At 46.4% G+C, this 17,917-nt stretch overlaps 1 protein-coding gene across 2 annotated transcripts in view; it reads right to left on the reverse strand.

The window, feature by feature from the left end:
* Positions 1–2,804: 2,804 nt before the first annotated feature.
* CADM1 (cell adhesion molecule 1) overlaps positions 2,805–17,917 on the reverse strand; it is a 339,043-nt gene continuing 323,930 nt past the window's right edge. For both annotated transcript variants that reach the window (XM_047753310.1, XM_047753311.1), the window contains 2 exons: positions 5,015–5,146; positions 2,805–2,994 (listed from right to left, as the gene is read on the reverse strand). In XM_047753310.1, coding sequence (XP_047609266.1) covers positions 2,876–2,994; positions 5,015–5,146 — 251 coding nt within the window. In that variant the 3' untranslated portion in view covers positions 2,805–2,875. The remainder of the gene's footprint in view (positions 2,995–5,014; positions 5,147–17,917) is intronic.

Raw genomic sequence — 17,917 nt, forward strand, 5'->3', positions numbered from 1 at the left:
AATGGTATACATGAACCAATACAAAATGTGAATGGGAACATATGGATATGGAGCTTCTTACACTGTAACATTGTTCATGTACACCTTAAAAACAGAACTGGCCTAAAGGGAAAAGTCAGACGTCGGTGTGACTAAAGAACAAGCTTATTTGGCATCAATTATACATCCTTCATTATTTTATATTCCTTTAAAAAACACAAAAAACAAGTTTGTTCTTTCTTCACTCTAAAAAAAGTGATCAACCTGTACAAAGTAATACTCAACAATACATTTCAAACAGTGCACTGTATACTTAAGAAAAAATACATAAAACCAATATACAACTAAAATCCATAATTTCCTGTTTTTGCTGTTTTATTATTATTATTATTTTTCCAATGTGTGGGGCCTACACTTTGCAATCTACCTGAGACGGAAAACACCAATCAAAACACATGAACCTGAGACATGTCGACATTGTAAGCCATAGAGTCACGTCAGGAACACTGCACTACTGTACACTTTTCAAAACGGAAAGATGGGAGGTCCCCAAAATGAGATGCCAATTCTGTGAGCAATGGTAGGTGGGGTTTTTTTTTGTTTGTTTTTGTTTTTTGTTGTTTTTTTTGTTGTTTGTTTGTTTTTTGTTTTTTGTTTTTTTTTTTTTCCTAAAAAGAACAACTGAAAAAAACCCCTCAACGACATGCTGAATGGTTCTCACCCTTGGATATGCTTATACTATGGTCAGAATGGGTGCTAAGGGCTCGGAATAGAGCTGCACGTTATAAAATTCATTGAAAAGGGGATGTTCATTGTGGCTTTTTGTCTTGGTGAAGTGCCTAGGGATAGGAGAGGGGGGAACAAAATGCTGCTCAATATGGATTTTCTTTTACATACCAGTCCGTTCCCAAAAGGCCCCCATATTGCAATGGTTCTATCAAAGGTTAAAACAAAGACAAGAAAAATAAACACACTTTCAAATAACAAAGAGTCGACACTTTTTTTTCCCCTTAAATAAATCAGCGTTAAGTTTTCCACATAATGTAACAATAGTAAAAATGCACCTTGCAAAATCCAAAATTACTCACTGAAAATGTTATATAATATATATTTATATATATATAGATCTATCTTTTTTGATGCCATCTTTCCATAGGGACTGTATTCTGGAGTCTGGAGCCTTACCAAAACACATGGTAAGAGTTTCGTTTTGGTCCTTTGGGACTACTTCTAGATTTCCTAGACGTGACAGGGAAAACCCCCACATTTCTTTAAAAAAAATGCAAATGGTAACTTGACGCCTCTACGGTCTCCCAAGGCTCCCCATCGGCTCCCCATCGCTAAGATAGGTTCCAGGTAACTTATTTTAGTAGCTTTGCGCTATGGCTGCCATCATGCGAGGATCAGTAATTTTTTGGCAGATGGTTCTTAAGGCTGAGGAAAGAGGCCAAGGCTAGTGTATGAAAGGTAAAAAGATAAAAACACTCACATTTGAGTTTTGATTAAGTAACTGAAAAAATCCCTACATGCTGCGTTTCCACCCCTGCGCTGACCTTTCGAGAACTGAGATCGACGGCAGACCAGTTTGAGAACAATACCGGCCCTTCTTTTGTACCTCCTGCCTTTGTCAAGCCAAATCTGAAGGAATGAAAAGTTTCACACGGATTCGAGTTGGAAATCCCAGCATGACAAATATCTGTAATATACAGTACATGCAGGCCACATCCTACTGCCTTCCTAACTAAGCACAAAGGGAAGAAGAAAAAAAAAAAAGAAAACCAAAAAACCCTGTCCCATTCAGTCATGCGCGCACCACACGGACTTGCTTTTTCCTACAAATGAGTGAGAAGTAAGGCCGATTGGGAAAGGTGGATGGAACCATTTGGAACAGAAATAACCGGAGCAGAACTGTCTCCCCCCCACCCCGACTTCCCCTCCTGTGGCAACTCAAATTCGTCCACTTGTATAAAAGGAACAGACCTCACCTGTCAGGTCTGTTTAGGGCACTGAAAAAGGAGGAGCCCTTTCCGGCCCAAACCTTTCTGGACAGCGTGGGGTATCTATGCTGAGCCGTCTACAGATACAGAATTAAAGACAGATTCAATCTCATTATGATACACCTCACTTGCAGATAACCCTGTACAGTAATGTAGTTCCACAGCAAACAGAACAGTTTCTGAATCACAGTCTACGTTTTCTAGTCTTCACTGCTCTACGTACTTGAAACATGGGCAGCAGCAAAGAGTTCTCATTGTTGGTTCACCCAAATCTTTACGACAACAGAGAAGAATGCATTATGGATACACTAAATTCTGAACTATGAAATCTAAACTGTGCTGGTTCTCCTTTTATGAAACTGAATTTTGAACAGAAAGCAGTTCCTTCAAAAAATAAACAAAGGAAAGGAACAACAAGAACAAACGAAGAGGAGGGGGGAAGGTTCTAAGGAATCCCAGCAGGCAAATTCCAAAATGGGAGATTTTGGGGGAAGAAAAAAAAAAAAGAATCCAAAAATTTTCGGGGAAAAATAACTGCGCACAAAGGAAGGGGGGAGAAAAGGAATGCAACAAACAAACGAAAAAAACAAGGCACAGAATTTTCTGCAATCTATCCAAACTAAATCCAAGCGTCCAAGTTTGACTTGGTAGGAAGAAATCAAAATGTAAAAACCAACCAACCAAACAAACAAAAAGAGGTGTCAAACAGCAGAGTGTACTTTTCAAAAGGACATTTCTTCTTTGTTTGTTTTTACACAGCAAATCCCAAGCCTTCCAGTCTCGCACCTTTCCACCCATTCATAAAAAAACACACGAATTTCTCGCAAGTTCCAATATCACTGTCTCTTTATCATCTAAATAGGGCCAGTTGGACACCTCATGGAAACAAAAAGGCTGATCTAGATGAAGTACTCTTTCTTTTCTTCAGAGTTGTTCTGTCCTCCTTCTGCATTGATTATAGCTGTGTCTGCGTCTGCTGCATCATCGGCTCCTTTGGCTTCATGAGTGAAGTATGTACCTGAAAGATGAAGGGGTAAAGCACCGTGACTGTCTGATGGCCCCTCTGTGTAAAGTGGTACAGAGATGGCAACTTGCTTTATGGCCATCATCAGCCGAAGTGGTGTGCAGGCAGCAGAGGGGAAAAAACAATTGGAAGAAGAGAGCGAGGTGGGTGAGACAAATGGGGATCCGGGGGTTCCAAAGGCACCACTCCAACTGAACCGCTGCGATATAATTCAGCAAATGAGACATTAGAGCAGTGATTATGATCAGAGGATGTCAGCAGAAGAAGACGTGAGTGGGAGCTAAAAATGCAGAAAGCTGGAGAGCTGCTGACTAACGTATCAACAGTAAACGCCCAGGACCAATGGCCAGAGAGGTGCACGTACATGGTTAAAGACCAAAGCGAGGAAGAGCAATTAGCCAATAAATGAATTAGGGCCCTGCTGATGTTCTATTGTCATCTCAAGGCATTTATTTGAACCCTCGTCTCCTGTCTTCAGGAGGCACAGTTGCCTGGCCACGTAAGGGAGCACGTGCTTGAACTTGCACGAGCAGGGTTGGTTTTCTTCCGCCTTCCATCGCAGAGGGAGGTTCCAGATCGAGGCTTAATTTGACCTTATAACAGCTGTGATCGAGGCGTGGGATCTGCCTGAAGGTACGAGCGATTCTTGCTCCTAGTGGAACGCTAGCCCGGACCCAGATTCATGGATTTGCTAATTGGCACAGCCACTTTATAATGACAATAGACACAACGTTACAGAGTTGGTGACACTCTTATCAGCAAGTCCCAGCGGTTGACATGGAGAGAGACAAGGACTGCACCTCAGTATGAAATATAGGTAGAGCTGACACTGCCCATCATAATCATATAACCCTCCTCCCATCATGTACTGTATTCTCCAAGGTTCTTAAGCAGAAAGGCTGATCTATGGGTTGTATCTTCCAGTTTTCAAAGTGACAAAGGCAGGCAGGCAGATATTGCCCTCATGTCCCTCTTTCCTCTGTGGGGTCTGCCCCATTCCCGGGTTCCCCTCAGCCCTGTTCTTTGGCCTGACTGTCCCGGCTCCATCAAGCTTAATACCAAGAGGGTGGGAGTTCTGGGCCACGCAGGTCACCTCTGGACTTGCGCAGAGGGTCCACACAGTGCTGGGCTCAGGCAGAAGCACCCACAGTGCCGATGGCCCTGAACCACACAACGCTTGGGAAAGGCACTTCGGATGCTAAGCGTCCGAAGTGTCGAATACCTTGGATCTCCACGGCTGTGCTCATGGGACGCTCCCCAAACCCCAGTTCTCCAGTCAAGCAGTTTATACTACAGTCCTGAATTTATACTACAGGAAAGCCCGGAAGCTCACTGCACAGCGCTTGAGAAAAATAACCTCGAGAGACAACGGGCCGACAAAGAAAAGGAAGGATAAATTACCAAGAGGGTAGAAGAGGCTGAGAGCAGCAGGGGGCAGAGAGGAGGAGCGTTGCCAAAGATGATTGCCCATCCAGACTGCACAGTTGCTAAGTGTGATGATTAATGGCAATTTAAATCAATTGCACTGATAATTTTAAAAATACATATTTATGTGGCTTTTAAGGCACATCAAACCAAGGAAGTATTCTAGCCGCTGTGACCAGCTTACCCAGAGCAGGGGGCCAGGGAGCAGAGCTCGTCCACCTGCTTCCCAAAAAGCAGAAGATTCTGGGGTGCTTTTTCCCTGTTTGTTGTTTGGGGGTTCACCCCACACCTCACACGCCAGCCCCTTAACAATTTTTCCTCTATCCCCAATTATGGATTGTAGAATAACAAACCTATAAAGCTTTCTATTTAGAGAAAAATCCAAATCAAGACGTGCTACTCATCAACTCTCAGAGCCTTAATCAGCAGCTGCTAAGATTTCTGTTTTCTTCTCGCTCCATTTCAAGAATCAAAGAGGCCGTGTAGCCACATAAACCAAGCTGCCTATCAAGGACAACCTTGCAAAGTGCCCCAAAGGCAGGTGCCGTGGTGACACGAGGCCTCCTGTCTGCCCAAGTGCCTGGCTTACCTTTATGTCTGGCAAAATAGCGCCCCAGGATGATGAGCAAACACAGCATGGCAAACACCACCACCGCCACGACGCCGCCAATCACGGCGTGATCCACCGCCCTGATCGAGCCTTCTTCACCTGCTCGAGAATCTGTTGGAATCAGAAGAGGAACAGGGATGTAGAGCATATCACGAGACACCAGAAGCCCTGGCGACGCTGCCTCCAGGGTCAGTGGTCACCTTCGTTTTTACTGGAGGAGACGGAGAGAACACTCAAGATGGATCAAGGTCCATCCAGGGGACAGACTGACCTGTCCAGTGCCGAATCGGTCTGCTCTCCCCTCAAGGCAACTTCATTTGAAGCGGCATTGTGTGCTATCACACGTGGAGCACGCTTAGGGAGCGGGGAGAGGAGGAACGGAGTCTGTCCCAGGCCTGACCTGGTCTTGGCGTCCGCTCTATCTATATTCAGTGGCAGATCCTATCGAGAAGGTCGACCTATGAATTTAAGGGCACTCGGGAAGGCACCTTCAGGCAGTAACGGGCACTGTGGAGGGGAGGCTGGAGCACCTTTCCAGAGATGCCCGGTGACTTATTCCGGGCTAGGCATTTGCATGGGCAAAGTAAGGAGCTCAAAACCCACAGCTGCCTAGGGATAAAACAAGGATTAGAAGGCTAGTGACAAGTGACATGCCTGCTACATTTAGGATGGATGAGCGAGTAAGCCTCTGTCTAAAACCTAAAAACCTATTTCAAAAGAGACAGCAAGGAATAATTGTCCATTGCCACCGACGGTTTTTATTTTATTTATTTAACACTTTGCGATGCAATTAATTTTCCTTTATAAGCATCACTCCCTCAGGATGTCTTCTTTTGACTGAGGAACGACATGTTTGGCTGGGGAACAACTCCAAAATGAACCCCGAATGAGCTATGGCCATGCAGAATGGATGTATGGCAGTGTAAACAATTTTAATTTAGGAATGTGGCTACATCACCCCTCGCTGAAATCCTAATGGCATCCAAGATTTATAATGTAGTAAAAAACAATTATTCTCCCGTTGATTAATACATTAACATTTTGGAGTGGAAGCTAAACCATTGTCTTTTTTTTTATTGAGTCAAGTACGACACCTCCATTAAAATGATTTACTAGCTGTACCTTACAATTTAAGCACAGCAGCAACAGAAACGGTAAAAATCTTTTAACTTTACATGATTTGTGAAGTCATATGTGAAGGATTTACCATTTAAATCTTTCAGTACAAGAAGCACATGGCCTATAAATCTGTCCCCGTAGCAGTTGCTGGACGCCGAAGAGAAATGCATTTCACCAGGAAGACGGAGAGTGCAAATTCAAGTCAATTTTTAAGAAAGATTTATCTCTGTCTCTCTCCAAAGAACAGAGCAAATCTCTGAAGCCTCCACCTCTAATAATATTTGAAGTTTATCGATCAAGTGTACAGATCCGTGACAGCTAAAGGTAATGGTGCTCTTTTGAGCCGAAACCTGATACAACGCTTTCAGCAGGAGGGCATATGATTTACACTTTCTATCGATATTTCCAATTCTGCTCTGAGATTAAGTACTGAAGGATGTGGGGAAATAACTCGTGACTGAGGGGTCCATGAAAAGTACTTTAATTAAAAGAGTTTAAATTAAAAGATGAAGTCTTTAAGGTGTTTCATGAAGTTACCTTTGAAAGGACGACCTCTCCCCCCGCCCCCCCAAAAAATCCCCAATGCAAACCCACAGAAGTGCCAAATCCGAGGCAGCAGCGGGTCGCCCAGGACAACAGGATGATGGGCGCTTAATTGGAGAATGGAGATGGGTGGGAGGCAGAGTGCAGGGCAGCCAATTAGCCCGCTCCGTGATGTGCGGGCCCCTCCAGCCACACGGCTAATAAGCTCGACTTGAAACGCGGTGGAGAGGCGTCTCCATCCGCAGCCCGGGGCGCTGCCCTACTGCAGAGGCAGCAGCCTCGGTGGCTTGCGAGTCATTTCAACAAGGCAGAGCTCAGCTCCGGACACGTCTTTATTTTCTTTTAGAGACAACGCAGCTTGTTGAAGGGGGGGTGGGGCACTCCCCAAAGGGGGCCTCGGAACACGAGGTGTCTGCTGGAGGCGAGCGCTTTACACACGGGAGACTGGCACCCCAACTGCACAAATGCAGAACGCTCCCCGGGAGACCAGGTCACGGAAAAAGCTAGAAAGTTGTGCTCTCTCCCCCTAGGGGACTGTCCAAAATAGGGGATCTCGTGGGAATGAGCATGAGCACATCTCCACCGGCCCAGAGCTTCAGTCCTATTAAGAGATAAAGGGCTTTCAACGAACTCCCTACATCTTAGAAGCGGGTGAGAAAAGAAAGCAAGGTGGTGCCAGCTACTGGGAAAGGGCGGGGCAGGTGAGGTCAGAGGGGAGAGGTGAGGAGAGGGCCCCGGCCCAGGAAAAGAGCAGAGAGAGGCGGCCCCGGCACAGACTCGACCGGCGGGGGGAGGCACCGCGGCGTCCACGCTTAGAGCACTGCCTCCTCCGTGCCTAGGCCCAGGACATTCTAGAAGCCAGAGGAAAGAGAGCCAGAGAGGAAGGAGAGGGAGGAGAGATGAAGAAAGAAGGGGAAGCTCTGTGACGCAGAAAAACAAACCGACCTCACGGGATGTATCTGTGGGACTAATTTCTCCAGCCCAAACTGTTCGTCTGACCTTTGCTCCCCATGCACTCAGGGCTAAAGATGCTCCCTGTGGCTCCTTCCTCCCTGCCCTTTGCCCACATCAAAGACCTGGGTTCTAGTGCTCTTCCTCACCCTCAAGGACATATATATTTTACAGATACTTATTTATAAGGGTAATCTCTCCGGCTATCTTCAGATACTCACTTTGATCACAAAGTTTACTGCTACCAGTTAATCACCAAGACAACTTTCCTGCCTTCTGTCATGCAGACGGACAGAGGTAAGTGATGTTGAATTTATAGGGAACAGGGTGGGTTGCAGGGCCTCAGGGCCTCTTCCACCCCACCCCACCCCACCCCTGGCTTTACTGTGGGGGAGGCACAGGTACAGCCCTGGCCACCCTCCTCCTCACCCGGCTTGGCCTGGCATCCTCTGTGAAGAGTGGCACCGTTTCCAGACTCATCTCACTCCTCTTTTTGTGTCCACATGTGGGCTGGGTGGGGAGTTTGGAACAGTGCTGGTTGCTTGGCCCAAGGTGGTGGTGGCACAGATGGGGCTGCGTATCTACCCCTAGATCCTGGGGGCTGGTGCTTCCCTCACCCCATGAAGCAGTAACATAAGATGTTACACAGAGAGGCACCCGGCTAGCGGAGGAGAATGCAAACCAGAATTGAGGGCCATGTCAACCAACAGGAGCCCGGCTCCCACCAAGCCCATCGGCCGCTTGGCCTGTTCCGTTCTGCTCACAAAGCAGAAGCTCAGGCCAGTTCCTTGAGCAGCTACCTCGAGGGGAAAACCTTGGCAAAGTCTAAGACTTTCACCATCACCCAACGACCTTGCTCCTCCTTGGGGTGCAGGCCCTTTTCCTTAGGTCCCATGCACTTTCCTGGGGACCCCCTCTCCAGATTTCTAAATCAAGCAGAGAAGAAAATCAAAGAGCCAGACTCTACAGCTGCCCTCAGCTTCTACGCTGAAAAACAAACACAGGCATTAAAGCACTTAACCACACACCTGGTCCTCCAGCAAATGGACAGCTCTTCAGTTTAGAAGGGGGTGTCTTCTCTAAGCCAGGGGTCCTTCTCTCCCTCAGTAACAGGTGTAACAGGGTTCACCCTTCTGGGACTAAGTTTTCCCCATCATCGCAAAGAGGAAGGCCATGTTTCCACTTGGTGTGCCCCTCAGGCACAAAGGGCATTCCGGCCTTGAAGGACCAGGCATGTTTGGATGCCACGGTCCCCCCGCGGTGCAGAAGTCCATCCTGATTGCTTCACGTGGGACTTTGGGTAACTCAGGCCTCGTCCTCCCAAGAGCCTCATTTTCAGGGGCACTTTATAGATGCCGAGCCATGTTCTTAACAACTCAGAGTTGGCGTTTGTTCCTTCCTGCCTGCACTGTCCCGTGCTGCAGCCGTGTCTATGGCTCTACGTGTGACCTGAGACTCTTAAGGACAGACCAATGATGAACTGTTTAGTATTCGTGAGTTAGCTCTTCTTTGGCCAAAAAAGCTGGAGCCACTTGGCTCCGGGACACTCACAGAATGCTAAGTTGTCCACCACTGCTGGGGTCAGGACTTCAACCACCCGGGGTTCCCATTAGCATCTTAGAAACAAGAACAAATAATTTCAAAGACACTCCCAAGAGTGATGCCACTATCCGCTCAGTTTTCTTTACCTTGGGCCAGGTGACCTGACTTGATCCATTTCCCACGGGCTACGTGAAGGGGGAGTTCTAAAGGCACAGTCTCCTGAGGACCTGACAAGCAAAGTGACAGCTGGGGGACTTCAGCCCACGTCCCCACCCTAGGGGACTCCTCTTTCTCTACTGGCTCTCACTCCTCAAACAACTTGCCAGCGTCTCTTAGTGCAGCGCTCTGGCCGTCACGCTGCTCCCTGGGTTTGAACAGGGCTCTGTAACAGATTCCAGTTTCTCTGGCTACTTTACTAGCTGGCACGGGATGCCTGATAGGAACTGCCACACGAATGCCTTCATCATGGATCTGTGAAAAGCCCAGAAGGCAGGGATCCATGGATAGCCAGGGAGTGGCCAGGATCCTAGACAAGCTCCTGGCAGAGAGGGGGGCTCACAGAGAGGCTGCCCACTGCAGCTGCAGCTGGCCTACCCTCCCCGGCCACACAGAGGACACCGAGATCGCCACCTCTGAGGAGCCGAGGGGTGACACAGTAACGCGGTTCAGACACATGGCAGAGGGTGGACGAGCGCCCTGCCTTGACTTTCCTACCATGTCCACCTGCCCAGGCCAGAGGGCACACCGAAAAACTCGGGGGGAGCCAGGCACCCCCCTTAAATGCACATACTTATCCTCTCCAAAGGCTATAAACTGCCTGAGGTCTCGTCTTAAAAGCTACAACCTCAGACATGGAGCACGTTCTAAGGAGATGGGTCTTCCTACCTCCACGAATGGGAACGTTCCTATGTGCGAACTTCCCCCCTTCCTCTATCTACAGGTGGTGGGGAAAAGTGACACGGTTGACTTTTTCTGACAGTTCTGTCACTCGCTTTTCCCTGAGCTGAGGTCTGGCTGGACAAGTCAGTTTAACTAGAAACTCTGAGACACACCGCGGCCCGCTTCCCAGGGCGTGGGGATTAGTGTGTCCGCGAGGAAGCCCGTGACTCTGATGTCATTGGCTACTTCCTGCTAGAGAAAAAGAAAACGCCGGCCAGTGGAGTCTCCCAACGTGAGGCAGAACCAGAATCTGACCTCCATGAGCGAATAACCCCCCAAACTTGGCACCATCTGAAAACGGCAGCTTCTCATCCTCCTCACTCATTGGAGCTCATGGCCACAAAAATAAGTGTGCGTTTTAAAAAAGCACAACTTTATTACTGAAGGGGAACCGTCTGAATGGCATGCGCTGACAAAATGCCACATTATTTGCTAATCCTAATATGTTATTCTTCTTTAAGATTTGCTTTTCTCAGCACCAATTCAATTATAGATGCTACAAATCCTTCTGACATTTAATTCCCTCTTGTCAGAGAGTAGTAAATGTATACAGTACATGCACTGCTTCCCCATTAAGATGTTAATATATATTGGAGCACACTCGCCTCCATGCAGCATAACCTTTCCTTTCTGGCTTCTTAGAAAGTGGAAGAGGGAAGGAATAAATGTGAGGAATGAAAGAAGACTCTCGTACAGCATCCCAGGCATCTGGGACTAGCCCTCGGCTGCGTTCTGTTCTAGCAAGGGAGCTGCAGCTACACTACCGTTTCAGAGGAACTAGGTTGAGCTATGTGAAGGAAAACTGCAGCCATCAGCATCAGCATCCTGCCAACCAGTGCTCAGTAAGCCTTCACTGAAATCTGCCATCCTGCACCCAGGCTCTGGCTGTACATGGACCAGGACCCGCCTGGGACCCTTAGGCGGTCACTGCCTACGTTTTGTACCCTTCTAGAAGCAGGCCTGAACAGGAGATGCAGGAAGAGTGAAGCTGGCCTGCTGGAAAGTGCGCTGTACTTGCCCACAGATCTGGGCTAGAAGCTGGGCGTCACTGCTTTACTGTGTGACTTCAGGCAGGTCAATCATCCACTCTGAGCCCTTGAGCACAATCGTACAATTCACAGGGCTGTTCTGAGAAGCCAGTGTGTTTGCTGAGTATAAAGGGGCTGTACTGGGCCTGGGCTTGGTATCTGACGGCACTCGATAAGTGTTTGCCAAACTGAAATCCCCTGTAGTAAAGCCTAGGGAGGGCTTTATTCCGGTTCTAATCACTGATTGGAGTCAAACACTTATCACCTCTTTGGGGTAAGGGCTGTACTGTACAGTCAGCACTGTTCTCAGATGATAAATGCCCCATACACACTGGCTGAGTTGAAGTCACCAAGCCCCTCCTTTTCATTTATGTAGAGTGGCACACAGTGTGGCTGGTGGCCTCCCCGTCCTGGGTGGTGGTCAAGGTGGTGGCCACCCAGTCTAAGTTATCATTCAGGTGCACCACCTACATATCAGGAGGTTAAGATCTTGTTGTCAGCAAAATGTGAGAACAAGATTTTTTTCCTTGTCGATTGTTCTCCCTTCTCAAGTAACTTGATTTTGTTAATTTAACCAACAGTGGACATGCTGCTAAAGGATGCCAGTCCTCCCCAGACATTAAGCATCACCAGAGAGACCAAAAGGCACACTCCTGAGTCTTCTCTACTCATCGCCTAACGATAAGGACGTAGAAGTGGGATTGCCTTTTCCATTTTAAGCAACAGGAAGGCACTGAGGATGGCACCAGAGTTTTCCTTATAAGGGAGAATACATTTGATAAAGAGGAGTGAGTTGTAAAGTTATTTACAAGCATACATTTCCCACTAGAATCTCTCTCTGGAGAAAGATGCTTCAGGGGACCTCAGGCATTGGGGGTGTGAGGATGAATTAATGAATATGGTGAAGTCACCCCAAAGCAGTGTCCAACCTGTAGAACTGGAACCCATATTTTGTGTTGTGGCCCACCAACTTCTTAATTTGCAGGGAAAGTTTCTATTTGATGGTCTCCTTCCTCCCCATGGGGGCAGCAGGGGCATGTTGGATTATGGGAAGATCGGCAATACTGTGCAGTTCAAACTCACATCGTGGTAAAGTCATGGTCCAAGCTGCATGGACCCAATGATTTGTTAGTCTACTGCTTTGTACTAAATGGGATTTTAACATAAGGGAAGCTACATGTTTTAACCTTCTGAAACTCAACACTTTCTCACGGCATTTAGCACTGTCCCAGTGGGATCCCATAATTTAGGTGGGTCAATGGGACAATGGCACTGAAAACATCTGAGCAGAGTTGAAGTTCTCCTTTGAATAGGAATGAGCTTGATTCAGTGCTGGAAGAGATCCTTCCTGGTGGCCAGCATGCAGCTCTATACTGATGGGCTCTGGGAAGCCCACCTTGCCTGCCTCATTCCTTGGGTGCACAGACTGAATTGAAAAGGGTCCAAGACAGGGAGGATTCCCAAGAAGACCCCAAAGTGAAGGGAGTGTGGGTTTCACAGGGGAAGGATAATCTTTTTCAATCAAAGTCTCTGTTTCCTAAAGAGGCAGGAAGACCCCTGTGTTTAAATTCCGACTCCTGTCTCTTGAGCACATCATTTAACCCCTGGAGCCCCAGTTTCCTCATTTGTACACCAAGAGGAACAACCTTGCCTTAACCATCACACAGGATGGGGATGACAGCCTTCCCGTGGCTGGCTCATGCTTGACTCTGTCTCTCGGTCTTCCTGCCCCAATGGCCTTCCTGGGGAGCATTTCTAAACTACCCTCTACCTCCTCCCAGCCCCAGGCACTCGCTTCCACTCAATCCAGACTTACTGCTTCCAGAGACTTACTCTGACATTATCTTGTGCTTTACTTATTTATTTTTTATTTTTTAATTTTCTTTAGGGCCGCACCTATGGCATATGGAAGTTCCTAGGCTAGGGGTCGAATTGGAACTACAGCTGCTGGCCTACGGCACAGCCACAGCAACACCAGATCTGAGCCACATCTGCAACCTACACCACAGCTCATGACAACGCCAGATCCTTAACCCACTGAGTGAGGCCAGGGATTGAACCTGCAGTCCTTATGGATACTAGTCAGGTTCTTAACCCACTGAGCCACGATGGGAACTCCTTATCTTGTGCTTTGAGCCTATCTCCCCCACTGGAACATAACTATACTCGGGGCCTGGCCCGTAAAATCCAGGGCAGCTCCAGCTCTTGGTTGGTTTTGTTCACCGCTGTCTCCCTGGTACCCAAGTCAGAGCCCAGCACAGAGGAGGCGTTCAACCAATCGTTGAGTGAATGCAGATCAAGTGAGATAATATGTGCGCAAGAGCTTTCTGAGCTTTCAAGTACTCCACAGGTTAAATAAGACCTCACGAGATCTAGGGGCGAGACCTTGACTTTGTCTACAGTCTGGCCGGCTTTTGATGTTTTTCTTTGTCATCATTCTTGCTACTCCTAGTCTACCAAAGAAATGCAATCGCCTGTTTGCCACATCAGGGCCACACTTTACATGGGGGCCAGTAAGGAACGAGTCCCCCCAAATGCCATGTCTATTGACAGTTTCTCGCATACATTTCAAGCAAGTTCAGCCAGACTCTGTGGACACTCACAATAGCCAGATGGTCCTATGTGCCCCCCAGAACGGATAATCTGGATCTGAAGTTCTTTAAGTGCTTCCATCAACTAAATCTGTACCGTATTTATGTTTTCTCTGTAATCCACTTAAGGGACTCTAGCTGGCTCACCTCGATTCTTCCCTAACACCTGGTGCGGATTATCAGAGCCACTTAGAATTTGCCCTCCATCCATACTTTTCTGTGGACGGTGAGGGAGATGTTGGTGTCTCCAGATCACTTTCTCGTGTGTAGGGCCAGCGCGGATAACATGTCTTTGGGAAGCACGAGAGCTCTGAAATTTCTTGTTGGTGCCTTTGCTTCAAAAGCAGAAGCCTGATGGATTGCTCTGATTGGGCCGGAGGGCCATTCTCTGGCAGGTTGTATATTTACCACCGCACTCCACTAACCAGTCCCCGAAGGCCCTTACATTGCTGAAGGGAGAGAGGCAGTTGGAGGCATTTTTTAAAAGTTTTAAAATAAAATAGAGGGATAAAGAGGCTGAAAGCTATTCTGTTCCACATGTGGCAATAACCGCCAGCTGTCACCAAGAAACGGCAGATGTAATTGATAAAACAATTCAAAACTCTTGTGGATCTGTCATCAATAAAGTTAACACCCCAAAAGTATGAAAGGGTTCAAAGTAGAACTGAATAAGCTCCCCCGGTCTGCCAGTAATTAAATCACTGAACTACACACAAGCGTAATTTTTTAAAAATGCAGATTAAAGAGGGAGGATCGGCTGGCCAACCAGCTTTGCTGGGTGAGGCTGGAGCACCATATGTTGCTTATGAAATCGTCATTAGCTGAGGTGGCGGTGGGAGGTGGGGGACAAGAGGCACGCCGAAGACAGACCGTCATTATTTTGAAGAAAATCCAGGATATAACATTTATCCATAATAAGGAAAGGATGAAATTTCTACCCAGATGGAGCAGGGAACGGATGGTAATATTATTCATTACCACAGTTTAGCATGAAATGTGCAGCACCTCCTCTAATTTATTGATGGACTGTTTAAGACGGCTGTTAACCTGTTTGTCTTGTATTATAATTGAATTCAGTCTCTAGGCTACAGAAATTTGAGAAGTTCATCCTTTCTCAATCAATACGCTCCCCTTCAGTGACCCATTTCAAGACAGCTTCATAAAAAATAATGTATTTTGTTTTAATAAATTTAAACACTATGACAGCTGCTCAATTTTTATTGGTTGTGTTTTTTTTTTTCCCCCTTCAGATGTCTCTTTGCTGCCAAGGGAAGCCAAGCTCACAATCAATAGTAATTGATTAATCAGCATCCCCTTTGAACAAAGGTGCTAATCAGTTTTTGATTAGTTCATCAAACCAGAGGCAAAGGCAGCCCAGCCCCAGCCTGATAGATCATCAGGACTCTACATGACTTATGGCTTCCTCGTAGTATAGGGCTGCCATGTTAGGGTTGGGGGGGGGAGACAACGTAATTATTAATTTAACCAAACTATTATGAACACAAACAGTTGTTGGTTTATTGCTCTCGACTCAGGGGAGATGGATAGAACTGCAGCGAGGCTGCATCGGACTTGGTGCAGAGCTGAGAGACTCAGAATATTCCTTAATTGATGATGCTGGGGAAAGGGTAATGGCTGATTTAGTCCCGTTTTCCTAAAAAGAAGCAACATGACTTCTGCCTGAGTGATCCTTTCCTGGCTAATATAACAAGAGGGCTCAGGGCCAAGGAGAACTTGGTCCTTTTGTAGGATCCCTGAGAAGACCCAACTGCCAGGGCCACTGTGTCAGAGGGCTGTTTTCTTTAGAATCAAGATCAGAACTGAGGAGACCTCCTACGTCCAGCATGACCTTCTAAGCAGGGAGCAGGACTTATCTATTCTTATTTCAAAAGAAAACCAGGCTGATGTTTTTCTGCAACTTCTCTAAAGACACCACCAAGGAGAGGCAAGAATAAAACACTCCTGGGAGGGCCGGTTCGCTTTCGAATCATCTGTTTATTTATCTGCCTGAATTCATTGGGATTTAGACTTCATTTATTCATCCAACAAGTGTCAACTGAGTGCTTACAACATGATAGGCATACAGCAGTGAACAAAACCAATATGGCCTCCTGGAGTTTCCACACTATGGGAAAACCCAGCGACTAAGCTCAAACCGAGACAGGCTACCTAACAGGGAAAAATAAAGGCATCCCTGAGGTTTGACAGAAGCACAGAGGAGGCAATAAATCTATTGCTTGTGAAAGATGGTGCTACTATCTTACTCTCTCACTGGGTAAGCCAAACCTGTAGTTAAAGCCACACCTCACCCAGTGAGAGCTCATGACAAAGGGGCGACATGGCACCCTTATTTCCAAATGGCTGGAGTAAGCAGCTACGGTCTTATGCCTTGGTTTCTCCTGATGAGGAAGAGCCCTTCCTTATTGATTTCTTAAGAAGCAAGGGATCAAAATGTTTCAAAAGCTGTAGCCAGTTGTCAGTGAAGTCCTACAACATCATGGGAGCTCATATAATTGTTTAGCTCTGACCATTTTAAATCTCTTGCCCCTCCTTTTTAGGATATGCTTCTTATTCTGGATTAGTAACACCTAAATCCTGGAATCAAGCATGAAACCTACTTTTGCAAGAGCTCAGTGTGCTGTGAAAAAGGTCTGAGGTGGATAATTAGTTTACATCGTGGTGTGTGACAAAACAATTGCCCTCCCCTTCCCCTTCCCACCCCTCCTTCTAAGATTAACTATGACCTGGGCTTCTCCAGTCCATTCCACTGAAAGGAGATGGTCAATAAGAGCTTTTTGTTTGTGTGTTAGTTTTTTAGATAAAGATCGTGTCTCATAATCCAACATCCTTACACAGCTTTGAAAAGCAACAACTTTCTCATGAACCATTAAATACGTAGAACATAAGAATTATTTTAAGCCACTAACTAGTGTGGCTTTGGCGCAATCCCAAAGAAGCTTTGACCTTCACTGCTTTACATCGGTAATGGGAGGTCAGCCCTAATCTGAGATATACATTCTACTACTACAGGGGAGAGAAGTGGATGGGGAGGAAGAAAGGGTTAATACAACTCAGTATTTCTTTAGTCTCAAAAGCCACAGTTGAGGATTGACTGCTGAGCACACATCCAAGTGGCAGTGTTGCGGAAGTGGACGGAGGGGCCCACAGGTTGGACACTGCAGAGCCTTACCTAGTGACTAGCCCTTACCTGAGAGGTCCTCACTGTCCAGTTCTTCTGCGGAATTGGGCAACTGAGTAAGGCCTTACAAGTAAAAACAAATCGTTTTTTTCTTTTCATTCCTCAAGGGACATAAACAAAACACTTAAGAACTGAGGATGAATTTCTTAAAAAAAAAAAAAAAAACATGAGCCAAATCTCTTGCCATCTCTTTCTTTTCCTTTTTTTTTTTGGATAGCTTGAATGTATTATTAATCCATAAGTACATTTCTCCAATCGTTTCATTTTGTTATGGATACACAATCGAGGCAGAAAGATTCCTCAGTCTCCACTTTCAAAGCACATGAAACATGAAGGTGAATGTTTCAAATCACGTGTTCATAACAGCATGCAAAAGGAAAAAAAAAAGAAAGCAAGCCTGATTGTTAGCTATCGGTGGATGCTCTGATAGATCTCTTAAATACAAATATATTTAGATGTTACATACTGATGTATGTAAGTTTCATTTCACATTTTCCTGTAAATTGAAATCCTTTGCCAATACTGACAAATAGAGTTCATTATCAATTGATGACGATCTTGGATCAGTTATTTCAAAATGGTACGGCATCTGCTAAGTGCAGATTGCAGGTTATGCCTTCATCAGAAAATCTGATTTGCAAAATGAGTTTTTTCAAAACGAGAATTTCAAAAATCAGTGGCATTCCCGAAAAAAAATGAAGCCCTCAAAGCTGAAAAAGCAGTTAGGTCAGGAGATAATCAAGTGGAGCTTGAAAGGCCTGTATCAGAGTCACCACCAAGGCTGGCTAGCTGGGGTGGCTCTCAGCTAGCTCTGCTTTGAAGTATAAGAGGTGAGATGGAAGCCCATAAACAAGGGGCAGGCTCAGCTAGGAGATGAGCCCTTTCCTCCTGCTGTATTCGAAGGCTGCTCCTTTAACACAGTTAAAAGCGCCTCAAAATGTTAGACTATCAAGGAGGCCTTTACTGATTT

This window comes from Phacochoerus africanus, chromosome 11, assembly GCF_016906955.1.
Source record: "Phacochoerus africanus isolate WHEZ1 chromosome 11, ROS_Pafr_v1, whole genome shotgun sequence".
Taxonomy (NCBI): domain Eukaryota; kingdom Metazoa; phylum Chordata; class Mammalia; order Artiodactyla; family Suidae; genus Phacochoerus; species Phacochoerus africanus.